At 48.4% G+C, this 17,793-nt stretch overlaps 1 protein-coding gene across 2 annotated transcripts; it reads right to left on the bottom strand.

Annotated features, from left to right (window-relative positions):
- Positions 1 to 7,744: 7,744 nt before the first annotated feature.
- LOC142571808 (uncharacterized) lies at positions 7,745 to 16,038 on the bottom strand. 2 transcript variants are annotated; one of them, XM_075680432.1, is made up of 2 exons: positions 15,654 to 16,038; positions 7,745 to 11,585 (listed from the first exon to the last, which is right to left on the bottom strand). In XM_075680432.1, the coding sequence occupies exon 2, from the start codon at positions 11,510 to 11,512 to the stop codon at positions 9,548 to 9,550; it is 1,965 nt and encodes a 654-aa protein (XP_075536547.1). In that variant the 5' UTR covers positions 11,513 to 11,585; positions 15,654 to 16,038; the 3' UTR covers positions 7,745 to 9,547. The 2 variants fall into 2 exon arrangements, with proteins under 2 accessions (XP_075536547.1, XP_075536549.1); XM_075680434.1 differs by lacking the exon at positions 15,654 to 16,038 and adding an exon at positions 12,793 to 12,873.
- Between the last annotated feature and the right edge of the window lie 1,755 nt (positions 16,039 to 17,793).

The raw sequence follows: 17,793 nt of genomic DNA on the forward strand, positions 1-17,793 counted from the left end.
ACCACCGACCCTGTCCTCTGTCACTTCGATGAGAACGCACCAACTTGCTTGCACACCGACGCTAGTGGCCATGGGATCGGTGCTGTACTTTTACAGCGTGATACCACCTCACGAGAGAGAGTTGTTGCCTATGCCAGTCGCGCACTAACACCTGCCGAAAAGAATTACTCGATCACAGAACAGGAATGTCTCGCAGTAGTTTGGGCAATCCAAAAATTTCGACCATATCTTTACGGCCGCCATTTCACGGTCATAACCGACCACCACGCCTTATGCTGGTTGTCGTCAATCAAAAATTTGTCCGGACGACTTGGTCGCTGGGTGGTACGCTTACAAGAGTACGATTTTGACGTTGTCTACAAGTCTGGGAAAAAGCATCAAGATGCCGACGCTCTCTCTCGCTGCCCGCTGCCACTATTAGCTTCGAGTACACCTCCCCATTGCTCGCCACTTGATGATGAGACTAAGTCGTCACTCCCGTTATTACCGTTATTACCTCTATCGGTTACTGACACGTTATCTTCCAATCGCGTCACTCACCTCGCCTCGTGTCAACGTTCTGACCCCTACTGCGACAGCATCATCCAACGCCTGTGCGGAACTACATCTGCACCAAATGCCAGATTACGTCGACAACTGCGACTCTTTAAGCTTGACAACGATGTGCTGTACCGCTACGTATACAACTCCGACGGACACCGCTGGGTACCTATTCTTCCACGTTCGATGCGCACACAAGTCCTTGAAGCCTTGCACGACGACCCATCTGCTGGCCATTTGGGATTCCACAAAACATACCACCGCGTTAGGAGCCGTTTCTTTTGGCCAGGCATGTCTACCTTTGTGGCCATGTACGTCGCTTCTTGCGTTCAGTGTCAACGGCGGAAACGACCGACTTCGCCTCCTGCTGGGCTTTTACAGCCCATTCCATGTCCCGAGACACCGTTTGCCATCGTTGGGATAGACCTCGTCGGCCCTCTGCCCATAACGCCAGCGGGTCATCGATGGGTCGTGACAGCTGTTGACCAGCTCACACGTTACGCAGAGACCGCTCCTCTACGCTCTAGTTCGGCCTCCGACGTTGCCACCTTCTTTCTAGATGCCATTGTGCTGCGCCATGGTGCACCTCGTGTACTGTTAAGCGACCGCGGCAAGACTTTCATGTCAACAATGCTAGCAGAAGTACTCGGAGCTTGTGGCACAGTTCATAAGACAACATCCGCATATCACCCACAAACAAATGGCTTAACCGAGCGATTTCATCGCACACTAATAGATATGATATCCATGTATATCGGGCCCAACCACGACAACTGGGACAAACTTTTACCTTTCGTGACTTTTGCTCACAACACCGCTATCCAACGAACTACGGGATACTCACCTTTCTACCTAGTTTACGGCCGTTCCCCGACATTCACCATCGACGCCGCTTTCTTCAATGCCCCAACTAACACCTCGGCCAGTATACCCGAACGGTTCGTCTCGTGACTTGAGGAATGCCGTCAACGTGCTCGCTTCAACACAGAAGTCAGTCAGCTAGATCGCAAGCAACGTTACGACATCTCTCGTCGCGACGTCTCCTTTCGTCCTGGAGAGGAAGTGCTCCTTTGGACGCCCATTCGTACACCCGGTTTGTGCGAGAAGTTTGAATCCCGCTTTCTTGGACCCTATCTTATTAACGAACAAACATCCCCCGTGAACTATCGCGTTACTCCCGTAGACGTTTCTTCCGACCATCGTTGTCGTGGTTCGGAGATCGTTCACGTTTCGCGCCTAAAACGATTCGTTCGGCGTTCCCCTCCTGGCTACGTCGCGGCCTGGCTGGCCGCTTGCGCGTGCGGGGAAATTAGTGTGAGCATTATTCATACTCTTCATATTCTCACCTGTACATACTCATCATCACCGTTTTGGACCCTGGTGGTGGGGCTCTCACTCGGGAGAATAAAGAAGAGACTGGCTGCCTAAACCTCGTCTCACAATATACATATATATATATATATATATATATATATATATATATATATATATATATATATATATATATATATATACATACCTCAGGGAGTACCCAGGGTTTTACCAGTACCAGTGTACCAGAACCCCGGTAAAACCCTGGGACGTTCCACGTCCGCCGCCAAGGTCTGTGAGTGGTGGCGCTGGCTAACACTCCCAGGGTTCTACCAGTACACATAAATACCCAAGAAAGTGGATGGGGAAACAGCGCCGCGGTAGCTCATTTGGTAGAGCATCGCACGCGAAATGCGAAGGTTGTGGGTTCGGTTCCCACCTGCGGCAAGTTGTTTTTTCATCCACTTTAATTTCCATTAATGTACCGTTTCTTTATTTCATGTATTCAGCACAAGTAATTTCCCCTATGTTGTCCTTGGTGTCAGTGTTTGTTGGCTTCTCATGATATGACTAATAAAAATCGGACCCCTCGGTTAACCCCCTTTCTTCTCGTTTATATATATATATTCCCAACATATTCAAACCCAGCGTACTACATAGCTTTAAGTTAACTGAGGGAGCTTCACGAGCTTTATCAAGACACGATATATTAAAAATACCGTGTCGAATGTGTACTGTTTAGTAACTTTCTTGTATGCACTAGAGTAACGGCTGTATGTAATGTGCCTTTCAAGATTTTCTAAAGTTGCGTAGACGTTGATATTGTAGATGTCTGCAGAACAATGTAAATGTTAGATGCATATATTGTGTTTTTCATGAAAGACGTTGCGTGTAAACTCCTGCAGCGTTCATTGTTGCTCTCCTTGTGCTCTCGAAGGGCGGTGGGCGAATCAGGCGGCCGTGACGGAGCATTTCCCCCGTCACTCTTACCACTCGTGTACAATTTTGGCCTGCCGACACTGTGGTAAACCAAAATAAACTTCGAACCCAGCTCTCGGGCTGCTTCCAGTCAAACACCAGAAGCGAAACTGCCGTCACTGAGGCTGGCTGCAATTTGATTAATCGTGGGCCCGAATTCACAAAAAAAGGTACTCACGCGCAGGCGTATTCGTAAGAGCATATTCTAACCAACCGTGATGGCGTATGTATCGTTAGCAAAGGCAACTGGCCAATGGGAAAGCAGCACTAACCAACAGAAAGTTGCAGAAATGTATTCAGCCCGCGACCTCTTGAAACTTGTACTCGAATCAAATCCTGGCGTTCTGTATAGAAGTTCACCGGTCATACAGTCTCTGCGTTCGCCTGCTTTGGTTTAGGACACTGATACGCAGGAAAAAATTAACGAAGATGTGCCATGTGATAAGCTCAATGTAACAGATGGGGCCGTATTCACAATAACGTTCTCACGCTAAAGCTGCTCGTGAGACAAAATTGAAAAACCTTGATGTTGAACATAAGATTACCGAAGGGCGCCGGCCAATGGCAAATAGCACTTACAACGAACAACACTGTTAATTCAACCTCTTGGCCCGTATTCACAAGAAGCTCTTACGCTAGAGTTATTCGCAAGAAAAAGAATTGTAGCCAATCGAAACGCTGGACATATAATTAGTGAAGGTGATCGGCTAATGGCATAGATCACTTGCGAAAGAAAAACTCTGTGATCGCCTATGATTCTGTTGCTCTAAGCATCTTGTGCTCGCGAAAGTAAACTTAGGTAAAGGGCGCACGGCGACAAGGAAATGCTTTGTCGCCATGACTTTAGGTCGATATTACTTGGCGCTTCTCACTATTTCGAAGGAAACATTTGGGCAACAGATGTTGCAAGGGGCTCAAACAACAACAACAACACATATAAACTGCGCAAGACAGCTCGCGCATAGGAAACAGGTGGCCTCATGCGACGCTCAGCCATGGTTGAACGCCGCCGGCACCCTTAGCAATGCGATCGCCCCGTACAACGACGCCATGTGGAGCGCTGCCAAGAAGGCAGCTTGCTTCAAGGGCCACGTGGCTGAATGAATTGGATGCGCCAATTATCGTCGAGAGTTTGCGCATGCTTCGACGCATTCAATTCTGCCCACAAATATTTCCGAAGCGCACAATCAGAGGAAAAAAGAAAAAGCTAGTATTGTTACAGCCAACGCATCAGCACCAGAATGCAGAAATGCTGTCATATTAAAAAGTGCAGCGTACAAACTCTACCGTGAGAGCTGGAGCTGCGAGCATATGCTACTTTTTCTTCTTTTTCGAGCATTCCATGCTCCTAAAATTTTCGTGGTCTAGGTACATTTGTATTTACAAATTTACGGACTGCATTTATAGAAAACTGCGGTGCCCAGGATGACTCCTTTTGCTAGAGTAACTGATTGTCTCGTGTATTTCCCTTCTTATATTTCTTTTTTTTTTTTGAGGGAGAGTTATCGTGCAGTATATAGCCAAACAGAGTACGTTCACTCTCCTAACGCGCATATATAGACCAACACAATAATTCTTCAGAGTGAAGTTAAAAATACAAACAGAAAGCCCTTAGGAACCGGAATCGCAAAGGGATCTTGTTTTCAGAGTTCAACTCGTTTTCCGAGTTCAGATAATGCACATCCACCATCGAACCGCTATTAAAAGCGTGTGTTGCGCAGTTCTTTCCGTAGCTTCTGTTAAATGATAAGAGAAAAATTACCGTGTCGTTCGCAAATTTCAATGCCTGCTTTTTTCTTAGCTCTCCATGCGTTTCACTCACCAGGCTGCATTGATAACGATTGTCCATGTGCTCTGCATGTATGTACATGCATGTTCAGTTCGTAAAAGTAGCATTTTATTTATTGATGGTTGTTGCTTTCTTCTTTTTCTTCTTTTTTTTTAAGTGCGCCTCGCATGAGCCTCGTAAACAACCGGGAGTCTTTAAACGTCTTTTCAGGACGTTCATGCGGGTTCATGCGCCGGTGGCTATTCATCGAGCGCCCATACGGTGTGCGAAGTCATTGCTGCTATCGTTATCAACGTTTGCGATCCAGAACAAATATATTAACTCCCCAAAGAAAGTACGGGGTGACAAAAGCTTCGGTGCGCTTATCAGGTTCTCGTACAAGTCTGTGGAAATGGAATCGCTCCTCCAGAGACGCCTGTTTACATATGCAACACGCGGAAACGCCGGAAGCAAATCGCTCGAAACGCCGGCTTATCGCGAAATCTTACTTGCTTGTTCTAGCACGCGCCCGCGTGCGTGAAGAAAGAAAACGCGAAAATTTACCCTCCGAGAGGAACTGCGTTAAAAGAAGTAAACAGATTACTCAGCTTCATTCTTCGTTTCCAGTGGATAGCTGCGACCAAACGTCCTCGAGAAGTGTGCAACTGGCACCTGAGCATCTGAAGGCGTAGATTGTTCGATTCATTATACAGCGCTACCGAATTATTTGTTCATTCATTCTGCCTGCATCGAAGTGCCTTATTTTTATTTCTAGCGCCAGACAATAATGCCGCATTGCTTATTTCTCAAGCGGTACATTTCTAGTGCGCTCAGGCTCAAAGTATACGAGCTTTATTCGGGCACTTAGCTTGTCTGAACATATTTTTGTTGTTAAACTTGTGGGAGGGCGTGGAGGGGGGGGGGGGGTAGCGCTGGCTTTTCTTGCTCTTTCTGTCCAAAATAAAAAGTTTACAGCGATGCGGTAGTGCGAGCATGCTGCTCTGGCTCTAAACCTAACAGCTATAGAAGTGTCCCAGCCAAAAAATTATTGATTCCTTTCCGCTCGTGATGTGTATACATTCAACAAGATGTTTGAGAGCAAATTTCTTATAAACAATTTATTTTTGCCTATTGAAAGACGATTGCATGATTAGAGATAAGGCCAGCACAGAATATCTGTCAAAAAGTGCTAAAAGAATCCCCCTCCCCCTTTTTTTCGAGTTCGATCTCAATACTGTATTTGTGTAGTATAAGAAGTCCGACAAGAGCTTGTATACAAAGTGTTCATGTCACTATGATCATAGGGTTTCAGCCAAACTGCAAGAGTGTACAGAACACACCTCTGGCAAAAAAAAAAAAAGAAAGTGAGCATACTTCTGGAAGTTTGCAGAATCACAGCCAAATTTCCAGCGAAAATGTTTTAGAGCTGTTCCAATAAGAATTTCAGGTGCTTGAAGTTAAACCCCTTCAGCATGTTGACCGCATATATCTCGCCTGTTTAACATGTTCGGCGCATATAACGCTACGGAGCACTCGAATAAAAAAAATTAAATGTTTAGCCACAGCCACACTTCACCCACACAAGTTTAACCGCCCATGCACATGAATCATGATGTGTCGCCCCCACTTTCGCCAAAGCTGATACGGTTCTTTCAGTATAGCTAGGTAAATTATACACAGTTTTCACAACACACTTATAACGCTGTGGAGCACTTGCATACCTAATGTACTGCAAAGGCCGTAAATAACCCATAAATTTCGAACTTTGCCTACGCGTCGCACAAAATCTGTCCTCTATTTCCAAAAAAAAACAAGGACGAGGCAAAAGGGAAACATACTACGATCCTCGAAAAACGCATGAAAATGGGAGAGAAATAGAAGTCAATAGTTATTTGTAAATCTCAAAATGCAGCCGGGAAGGTCAAAGTTTCGGCACGTGTTCCAATTTACATTCTCTCATTTTCAGCAAACGTGAACTCGGCGCCAACGTAAGGCTTTCTCGGGTCACTGAGAAGCATAGCGTAAAACGGCCGCATAACGCTTTCAGGAAATTTACGAATGATTTCTTTTTTTTTTTTTTTTTGAAGCTGCAATTCATCCGCATGCGTATTAAGCCGCAGGGTAGAAAGGTCTATTGGTTAGCCTGGCCTGTGTGCTAGATATCATATGTTCGAATCCTGCCTTCAAACAAATTTATTTATGTTTATTCATTTATATAGATACCCCGAACGTCGCGGCAGCGCCGACGGCGGAAATTCGCCTGGACTGTCCATATAACTGTAAATGTTAAGAGAAGGAAAGAAAGTTAAGTATCAATGTGAACTTGTCTCGACGACGTAACGGAACGGCTGTGTGACAGGTGGTCGCTCAGTCAGGTTGCCTTTAGGGATCGCAATTGCTATTTTCTAGCCTTCAGCAGCTGTGATAGCAAAACCACGGATAATATGGAGATGTTGTTTAATGATGAAGGTCATCCGTCTAGCTGGATTAGAGTCGTGCGGAGGACAAGTGTCATCTTCGAAGGACGAGCTATAGCATAGAAGACGTTCAACAGTTTCTTCGCAACCACAGGCATTGCGATCGGCGATATGGTTCATTCTTCTCAATAATGAGTATTACACGTTGGTAAAAGCAAGGCGTAAGCGACAAAGTATTGTTTCTTCACCTCGGTAGGACAACGTAACAGGCACTGCTGCATGCATAGAGAGGTCGAATGAATGCACATGACGGCTGACATACGCCTTCGGGTGGCCTACGGGGCTTATTGACCAGTTGCCTTCTCCCAAGTTCACGTGCTACCTGACGCCTGCGGTATCAAGGATTTTCCACATCCACCGCCATGGCCGTGAGTTGTGGCTCAGACTAACTCTCCCAGGCCTAGATCTAGTACACGTATAATAACCAAGCAAGTGGACGAGAAAAGGGCGCCGCGGTAGCTCAATTGATAAAAGCATCGCACGCTTAATGCGAATACATGGGTTCGGATCTCACCTAGGGCAACTTGTTTCTTCAGCGACTTTCATTTCCCATTTCTTTATCATTTCTATGCTCCAGTTAAAGCAACAAACAATTTCCTCTATGCATTCCTTGCCATCATTGCATGCTAGCTTCGTATGACTATAATGTCATTATAAACAGTGATTCAGATGCTGTGCTCTAAGACTTTAATTATCTCTAGGCGCACACAAATACTGAATACAGAGGCATAAAAAAGCACCAAAATGCCAAGCGCACGAGTTTCTGTAACTCATTCCCGATTCTTGGCTCAGCTGTGCCTTGGCAGAATATCACACTTAATTTGCACTTAGTAGCGCTGACACCACGGCCGTTAACATCATTCATAAATGTGCACTGTTGCAAACTGCCTAAAGAAGGTAGTTCAGGGGCCCTATAACGTAAAACTATTCCAATATATTTTTATTCCAATCTCCTGACGTCAAATTTGCGTAACCGCCTACGCAAGCATCGGGCGGTCATTCGCAGGGTTGTATGAACAGACCAATCAAACGCTTTGCTCCTTCATAGGAGGTCACTTTTGTTTCTTTGAAAAGCGAATACCAGTGCCTACACTGAGCGGCTTGTCGTATCTAATTGGCTGACAAGAGGCGAGGAGCACGCTCAACCGGAGAGGGTTTCGATGGGGCAGAGCCAGTGCACTGAAAATCGATGAACGGATGAAGAGGGTGGTGCCGACGTCAGCGATTGGCCCGCTTTCCCGCACTTAGCTTGCGGTGGGTGGTCGAAAATCGCGGCGGCATGCAACGGAAGCTTAAGAATGACGCTAAAACGGACCCTCAGCAAAGAAGAGTTGGCAGAATGAGGTCGTAAACGTGTGGAAAGTGCTCGAAAACGTTACACGGCCACGAAAGAAGTTTTATTATACGCAAATAAACCCATGCTCTCCAGCAGGTGCGAGTTGCCAGCGCCTGAGCGATCGGCGGCCGCCATCTTTTATTCTTTTCAGAACGAGGCAGCCTGCGGCTACTCAGAAAAAAATTCAGTTTTGTTCGGCATATTAATGCATCTTTAATGCGTGCACGTGACTTTGACGCGGTGAGCTTTCGCGGTTTTGTGACGTCGCGTGACAGGCAAGTGAAGTGGGTGCAGCCCGAAAACTTTTGACCAATAGCGGGGGCTAATGGCGAAAAGGCGTCGAATCAGAAAGAAAAAACTGTTTTTCTTTTTTCGGTCAAACCATGCATAATCAGTGTGTACACGTCATATCAGATGGGAAGGTATCGCGGTTTTCGTGACGTCGCGTGACAGACAGGTGAAGTGGGGGTGGTCCAAAAAAGTTTTTGACCAATCGCGGAGGGCTGATAGCAGAATTTGAATAGAAAAGTTTGGAATAGTTTTACGTTATAGCGCCCCAGGCAACATAATCAAGCACACGGTGCTTACCTGTTCAACTGCCAGCACTTCATGAGTGATGACTGTTTCATTGCATAATCATCTATCACGTGGCACATTCAGCAACAGTATTTTCCATAGGTTCAGTAACGCGAACATCACCACAGCCGCTCATATAATTTTATATCTCACATTTAGTCTAAAAGATGGCCGCAATGAAAAGTGTTGTATGGTGTTATTTTACGTGCAGCCGGCAAAAATGAAAGTGAGAAATGCTCACTAAGATTGACGTGTACGACATAGAAGTGGTGAATATCTTCACTGAGTTCTTCACACTTGCCAACATAGAGTAATTGGACTTCCAATTGAGAAAGCGGAAACAGAGGGTCAAATCGATGGCATGAATGTTCACAGTTGCACAACACTGCGCACAACATACTAAATGATGTTCATCTCTTTTTGCTTACAAACCTTTGCAGCCTCCTGTTCTTTGTCACAGTCAGAAAAAATAAATAGCACGAAATACACACGCACACGCATTCACGCCTCACGTAAATGAGTTCAGAAAGGAAGCACGCTGATAAAGTGCGGAAGGGGGGCTCACTTCGCTCTCTCGATGATGTCAAAACTGCGCTTCCGGTGGAGTTCGTGAACACTTCCGTTAGGGTCCCTCGCGACGCTGGCCGCCAGCACCGTGTTGCTGCTGGAGGCGCTGGTGGTTCGTTCCAGATCCTTCCGGAAAAACCGCTTAGGCAGGAAGTGACGATAATCCCTGAATCCGAAGAACAAGTACACGCCTTGTAGTCCCACCAAAACGATCACGATGATGTCCACGGCGACGACATCCGCGAAGGCTCCCACGAAACCCAGAAGCCACGTGGTACCCATGATTAACGCTAGCTTGATGAAGAGCCCCATGTGCGATCGCTGTCCGCCTCCCTTGAAGTCAAAGCCCGCGGTCTGGCTTGACGTGTGGCGGATGTGAATCACGATGTGCGCGTAAAGGCACAAGTCCAGGAGAAGCAACAGCATCATGGGAAGCAGGAAGAACACTGCCTGCGCCCCTGTGCTGCCGATCCAGCAGCCGAAGTGGCCGTAGCGCGGAGACAGCGGGAAACTGGACGGCACTGTCCAGTTGAGCACTGCACAGAGGCCGGCGATGACCGACGGTCCTCCCCACGCGATGAGACAGTAGGCGAAGAATCCGCATCCGTGGCGCCCTGACGGTAGGTGTACCACAGCGGCGACGTTCTTCCATATGTCGAATGATAGAACGCTTGTCCAGAAGAACGTGGAGAGGAACCCATAGTGCAGGAACAAGGCCAGCACTGCACAGAAGGGCGCGGGGACCTTGAAGCTGTTCGCTAAAAGGAAGATTAACTGGCTCCAGAACAAGGTCACCGAGAGACAAAGGGTGCATTTGGACGAGAACGTCCGCGAGTGCCTGTAGACCACGTACGCGACACCCTTGAGGAACAGGCACGCGAGGGAGAGGCTGAGGCAGATGATGGTGAGGTAGTTTTGCATGCCGTACCATCGCCGGCGCGCTGGCGACGTCGCGTTGGTTTCCAAATGAGCCATTGTCTCGTTTTTGGTCGTCACGTTGGCGTAGCGGTAGTCGGGAGCTCTGATGTAACACTTGTCACCATGCCAGGAGAAACAAGAATCGCTGGTGACCACCGGTTTGAAGAGGGACACCAGGTTTGGACCGAGGAAGGACCTCAACCGAGGCCTGTCTCGTAAGTCCGGCACCACTTCTGACGGCGCGCACTCCAGCAGCGACGACTCGATGCCGTGGCAGAGCGCGCAGTAGATATTCTTGTACACGACATCCGACTCGTTGCCTTTGTGCTTCACAGGTGCGAAGTACGTCGCGCACTTGCGGCTGTGCTCTGAATCGGATGCTTCGGGACAAGTCTCGGTAATCTGGATACCCCGTACGCATGGCCTAAGCAAATGCTCGCCGCTTCTCTCAACCGACCTCGGTATGGCGTGCGTCACCGATCTCTGGCTCCATCCCGTCGAGTTCCAAAACGTAGCCGTGCTGTCCAAGTCGTAATTGCAGAGCGCGCAGAAGGCGTTCAAGTACGTCACGTTCCGCGCACTCGTCACGGGAATCGCGTAATACGTGTCGTTGTACGTGTCGACGTTCTCGCACGCGTCTCGCACCTGGTCCCGGGGCCACTGGCGGTTGCATCCCGTTACCACGTAGATGTCCTTATCGTAGAGGCCTTTGACGTTCAGCGTCACGCATGCAGCTACGCTAGGTCGAGCGAGAGTCGCACCCGCCTCCCAGCAGCAGTCGCCGTACGCTTCGCAGTTACTCGCGCACGAGCACGTCACCGCGAAAAGGTTCAGCGCGCATTCGACGGGCGACGGAGCGCAGCCGTTGAGTCCAGCAGGGCAGCGAAGGAGCTCCTCGAATAGATCTTTGGGGACGTCATCGTGCTCTTCGGCCTTCGCGGTCCACGGAAGCGTGACGTTGCAGTCTACGTGAAAGGAAAACGTGTCGCCGCGCAGCACGGCCGTCCACAGAAGCAGCAGAAGAGTCAGCGGCGTCTTCATTGTTTGCGCCACGATCCGGAGAGCGGATTGTTTTGTCAGGTGACACTTCGCAGTTCCATTCCGAGGTCTGCGGCTGCGTAAACATGGAAAAAGAGAGTCAGAGATAAAGCAGCGGTCAACTGTCGTTAGGCAGGCAGGCAGCAGACGCGCGCACGCGCAGTCGCAACACGCCCCACGTATGCTACCCCTGCAACCCTTCCACGCCGGGTTCTGCGTAATGAAGCCGCGGAATTTCCGCAGCGCAATCGTTCGCGCTCGGGAAAGAGTGGCCGATTGCGCGGCCAGGGTTTCTTCCACGGTGGGAACATCGTGAGTAAGTCGCTGTGTTGCATGTAAAGTCAGTGAAAACAGCGTAAAGGCAGCCTCAGCACACACGAGGACCGGCGCTGCCATACTGGACTTTGTTACAGCTACCAAGCCGAGGCCGGCGACCGTATAGAGCTATTACGCTTCGGCCATGAAAGTGACGACGCCTCTTGCACTTTCAGTAAAGTATGTGCGTTTGCACGTTCTTTCCCAAAAAGAAAACTTACGAGACTCCAACAGCACGCACCTTGTTTATCACGTAGACAACCAACAAAGGATGCTCCTTGTGGCGCAACAATCTTGCCGCTATCTTCTTACGCGTAGCTGCTTAGAAGAATAATTTGGAAAGTTTTAATCTTCTCAAGTCGAGGAACACACTCCGACGTCATAAAGTCATAATGAACCAATGTCGTTTTCATCGCTTAGGTTAGGCAGTAAAATTCGTTCAATTCCTCGTTTGCGCTTCACGATTGGCAGAAAGACTCAATTCTAGTGCGCGTGCGATACAGAATTCCAAAGCTCGACATTTAGTGTATAAAGCATTTGTGCTTTCAGCAGTTAATATGCTTCGCTCTCTCTGTCTCTCTCTTTTTCCTGCGTGTTTGCCATACAGCCGTATTGGCGTCATTAACAATAAATTGTGGTTATACTTTTCCGGTGTGATTTCAACGTCATGGGGGCTCAATTAGCGGAATGTTTTGCACGTTAAATTTAAAAAGAAAATACGTTCGCAATTGTCATGTTTTGTCTACATAATTTCAGATGCGTACAAGCCAAAGCACGCTAGACCAAGTCGTCCGTTAGTTCGTTCGTTCGTTCGTTCGTTCGTTCGTTCGATTGTTTGTTTGTTTGTTTGTTTGTTTGTTGACGACTATTGCGCATGACAAAACAAAGAAAAGCGATTTGTTCAACGGAGCGTAGTAAAAAGTCCCGGACCGCAGAGACACAGAAAAGACACAGTGGCGTGCACTTACGTAATTTCTCGCAAGACGCGTTATAGTACAGTGCAACGTTCCCTGTTCGTGCTTCAGTTTATTTTGGTCACAAATGCCAAATCGTTGCGGCACTGCAATGTATTAAAAACACAGCACATATTCTATATTAGGCCGCTAAGGCATCATCGACATTAGCCTTTCCTTTGTTACGCATATAATTGTTTAACGTCACGGAATAAACCTTACCAGTTTCTCTGTTCTACGTACATCCTTTTACGTTGCTGGCTGTTTACTCTTCATTACGACACACGTTCAAAGAACTCGAGGTAAGGAAAAGGAAGGCAATCTTATGTAACCGCGCCAATGTCGAGAAACGTTCGAGGTTATCGAAGATGGACTAGCCGTCGAACGCTCTCTTTTGGCTATTTACAAATTCAGGAGAGCGTGCCCTTGCGTCAGTGGACACCTTTTCTTTTCTTTTTTTTAAATTTCTCGCTTTCTCGTTGGCTCGCGCCACGGGGCTCGCTTCCAGTCAACAGACTTAATCACTTAAGCGATCGCTCCGAAGCAATATAGAACATAGTCCCTCTACGTTCATGTGATCTCCCGTTATTCTTCCGCAAGCACAAACGTTGTGCGTATTCAGGGTGGATGATGCCGCGTTCGCACTTAAGACGTAACGACCTAAATAATTACTCTCATTACGCACGCAGCTAGTAGTCCATACGCTATGAACGCAGCTCGAGAAGCTGTCGGAACGTTAATTGCACCGCGCCCGAGCAGACCATTTCTTAAGGACTACAGAAAGGGCAGACACAATAGAACCATTAGACACGCAAGAAAAAATAGTCATCGACGTAACAGTAGCGAGGAGGAGAAGCGGAATCGCGCAACCTAGAGCATTTAAGTATCTTGGTTGCTTCAAAAAGAAAACTTAGCAGTTGGAGACTTAAAGACCTGGGGAACGAACCCGCGACCACCAGCCTTACATGACAGTCACCAGTTGTTCTCTCAGCTAACCAGTATGCTAGCAGAGTGGAGATGACGCGTGATTAACTTACCAATCAAAGCTCCGGAAGGTCGAATAAGTAAACTAACTAAATAACTACTGCGCGCACACCTGATGGCGGTAGAGCCAAGGTAAAGTTTCTTTTTCTTCTTTCCCTTCGGATGCTCTGACAAATGTTCCACTCGATATACACTACAAACTGCTAGCGCAACACTATAAATTAAATGATCCCCCTCCGAAGCCCCACTTCGGTCTCCTCTAAAGAAACAACTAAGCTGATAAAGAATCTCAAGAACAAGTTTTTCGTCAACTCCGAAATTTGCTCATCGGGTCGCCTTTCGTTATTCCTTTTGTAGGTTTTTTGCTACAGTTAGGCCGGAAGGCAAATTTTTCCTAGAGTGGAAAACTTTCACCACTTCGCGGGTTTTCACGGTGCTCGCTTGCTTAGAGCAGTGAACGCACAATCTTGACTCGGTTGTCGTTAACTTTATGCCCGCGAGCTATGACATTATAGCAAACTATTGCGCCATTCTGCCCTTACAGTATGCTACCGCTCATAACTGATCTTCGGGGTTTCCCCTTACGTGTCATAGAGGCGTTGCTGAAAGTTGTGTGTACCATCAGCCTAAATTGAAAGCAGAACAGGATAAGAGCAAATAAATATCGCAGGAAAATTTCTTTAACTTGATTACGTGGGTGTGTACGTGCTATAGGTCACGCTGACAGGTGCTTAGTTAAGCAAGGTGTGACATAGAAGAAGCTAAGTGCCATAACCTGTAATACACCCTTGTCAAAACATCAACTTGCGAGTGATGGAGCTCGAAAATGTGTTGTTATTCATCTTGTTTCGCCCGCGATGCAGCCTATGCGGATATCACATACTCCCTTACAGCTATGTCAATTTCGTGGAAATTTCCAGTCGAGCAGGCTGCCGTCATGTAGCCGGTCGTCATGCCAACAGTTTGCTCGACCAAATTTTACACGACATTAAAGCAGCCGAGCACAGGCATGCGTAGTAGGGGGGTTAGCCGGGAAAGTACAAATTTATGAGCAAAATATATATTGCTTCCAGGTTAGAAAGAGAAAGAGAAGGGGGGGGAGGGGTTAAGGAAAGCTGGAGAGGTTTACCTGGCGGCAAGCCGAGCATACTACTCCAGGTAAATGCGGTGATAAGTTAAATGATATGCATAGGACATGTCTCTCGCAGAAAAGTTAAACGCGCCTTCGTAGCGTCATACTTCTCCACCCACGCACCCCTTCTTCCCTCCCTCCACGCCATATCTGTTGGTAAACACTGAGTCTTGCGCTATTCGGTACTCTCTTTACAGTGCGTGCAGACTGTCGAGCTGATGCATACCCGAAAAATTCAGTTATTGGCTTACAACTCCAAATCCCACGGTACAGCCACCGTGCTTGATCTATCATAGCATGTTTGTAACGGTCAGCGCGAACGGTCGCGCGGTGGCACCACGCTCACAATCGCGCACGCTTCTGCCGCGGAAGAAGCTCTATCTCATCTCGCCGATGGTTAATTAATCACAATAACCCGTTGAAAAGAATGCATTAAGAAAGAAAGAGAGAAAGAACGAAAGAAAGAAAGAAAGAAAGAAAGAAAGGAGGGAGGTCAACGAAAACAGAAAATCCGGTTTACTACCCTACACTGGAGAAAGGGGGAGGGAAAGTAGAAAGATACGGAGTAGAGACAGAGGGAGACAGCACAGGCACGCGATCGCAGTCGGCTACGATCACCACACGTCGTCGCAGCACAGCATCACGCGCAGTACAATCGACACCAATTCAGGCTACAAGAGGCAGTAATGACAATGAGACAGTAGTTAAAGAGAGTTCGCGCTAAGAGGTCAAGTGCAGGATGACACGCATGCCTTCTCACCTCGCGCTGAGAGCGACGTCTCGCTTTGACGAACGGTCGGCCTCGCAGAGTCAAACCACGGATGACGGCTGCTCGACGGCGATCCCAAAAATACGAGCGTGCGCTTTCGATGACCGGGGATGTGTTCGCGTTTTTTTCCGTTTCTCAGCCGACGCGCGAGCATTCGAAAGAGAGGAAGAGCGTGTATAGTCGCCGAACACGCGGCTCCTTCTTCTCCGGGCCGCCCGGCCTTCTACTCCCCCCGCACCCGAGCCAAATGTACGAAAAAGCGAGATTTGCCGGCTGATGTGACGCGAGCGACACCCCCTCACAGCCCTATCCTCTCCCGAGGCCCCGTCGGTAAAAGGGAAAGCGAGCCGTCTCGGAGAACGACACAATCCTTCGCTCGAATAGCCCCTCGGAGACCGGTTTTTCAACCGCCCGCGTGTGGCTCGCCGCCGCTGCGCATACTTCGAAATATTTATCTCTCTCCTTGGTTCCTCCTTTCCCTCTTTGTTTCGGCTTGTTTTGAGCTCGGCCAGGACCGGGGGTGACCCTGGATAGCACAAGGGAATGGTCCCTCGCAACACGCACTTACTTAACGCTTTTATATGTCCTCCCTCCACCCCCCCTCCCCCTTTACACACAACTTCTCTCCTCTGCTGCATGTTGTAGGCTTCCTGCCAGGCAAACTCCTGTATCCAGTTTCCATTAAAGGGTCCCTCTCCCGTGTGACGCTCGTACTGCCGTAATTTCCTGCGTGCGCTATAAGTTAGCGCATATTTCGGCGCGGTCCGCGTAAGAGCGCGCGTGAAAAGGGAAAAAAAAAAAGCGCTCACTTTCGCGCGCCGCTCGCAGTGAAGGCCGATCGCGCGCCCTCTCTCTCTCTCTCTCGTACTACCGGACGGATGTCACAGCATGCCCTGCTTTGTGAGCACTGTTCCACGTGAGTGCTCTGGCGAGCGCGGCGTCGATCACGCGAGCTCGCCATCGGCACGTCATTCACCGATGTCCGCAGTCGCGACCTCGACCAACGCGCTTCTTTTTTGTGGCCTCAGCTGCTGGACAAGCTGGCAATAGCGGATGCCCCGCCTTTCGTGCCTCCTTTGTAGTACTCTGCCTCTTTTTAGTGCGGACAAACCGAAGAAACATTCTTTTTTTTTTTTAATGAAGCCTCTCCGGATCGTGTCGCAACAAGGTACGACGGTGTGAATACTACGGTGGGAATGTGCCGTATATGGGTGCGCGCCAGACAAGAAGAGTCTCGCGTATGAAAATACGTGCGCGCAAGTTCCTTTCTCTGTGAATATGCCGTGACACTCCCAAAAACTAGACCATGGTTCCGATGCTAAAAAAGAGAATTACATTCCGGGGTTGTACGTGCCAAAACCACGACCTGATTATGAGACACGCCGCAGCGGGGGAACTCCGGATTAATTTCGACCACCCGGGGTTGTGTAACGTGCCCCGTATGCACGGGACACGGGCGTTTCTGCCTTTCGCCCCCATCGAAATGCGGCCGCCGCTACCGCGATTTGATCCGGTGACCTCGTGCTTAGCAGCGTAACACCGTAGCCGCTGAGCTACCGCGGCGGGCCATGCATCGGATGATGGTACCCGTGATGACGGTATAACTGCGTGCTAGTGACTTGTGCCACTGTTTGTTATGTGGTTATATTTATTTTTATTTATTGTATTTCTTTCTTTCCTGAGTAGTGCATTCGACAACTTGGGGTTACTGGCTCTAAGGAGGCGTACTTTTCCATTTTTCCTTTATGAAAAATATAATAACAGTAATAAAAACGAAGAAGAGTTACATAAACCGTGCCACATAAACTGCGTTTCTTCGTTCGCGAATGGGTTTGATAAATTCGCAGGTAGTAACTAATATACGCACGTCACAGTGGAAGTCAACCGCTGCCCCCGTAGGGGTCACTTTACGATCGTCCCGATCCTTCACACGAGTGCATACAGCGGAGTGCTAATGCTCGCTGATGGGTTTCTGGTGTCCTGTGATTCCGTGGAAAATATTGCTTAAAGTGGCAATGTCTACGCGTCAATGTCTCGCGCGCTCTTCAATGCGAGGCGTTAGTCAAGTGTATTCCTGTTGTTGCGCGTTGCAGCGTCAGGGGACCTTGGGTCTGCTGCCGTAGAGGTCCGC

The sequence above is a fragment of the Dermacentor variabilis genome, chromosome 2 (genome assembly GCF_050947875.1).
Source record: "Dermacentor variabilis isolate Ectoservices chromosome 2, ASM5094787v1, whole genome shotgun sequence".
Lineage (NCBI taxonomy): Eukaryota > Metazoa > Arthropoda > Arachnida > Ixodida > Ixodidae > Dermacentor > Dermacentor variabilis.

Bases quoted from the DNA above. Each gene is read 5' to 3' on its own strand.
- LOC142571808 (XM_075680432.1), bottom strand. From the start codon at position 11,512: ATGAAGACGCCGCTGACTCTTCTGCTGCTTCTGTGGACGGCCGTGCTG.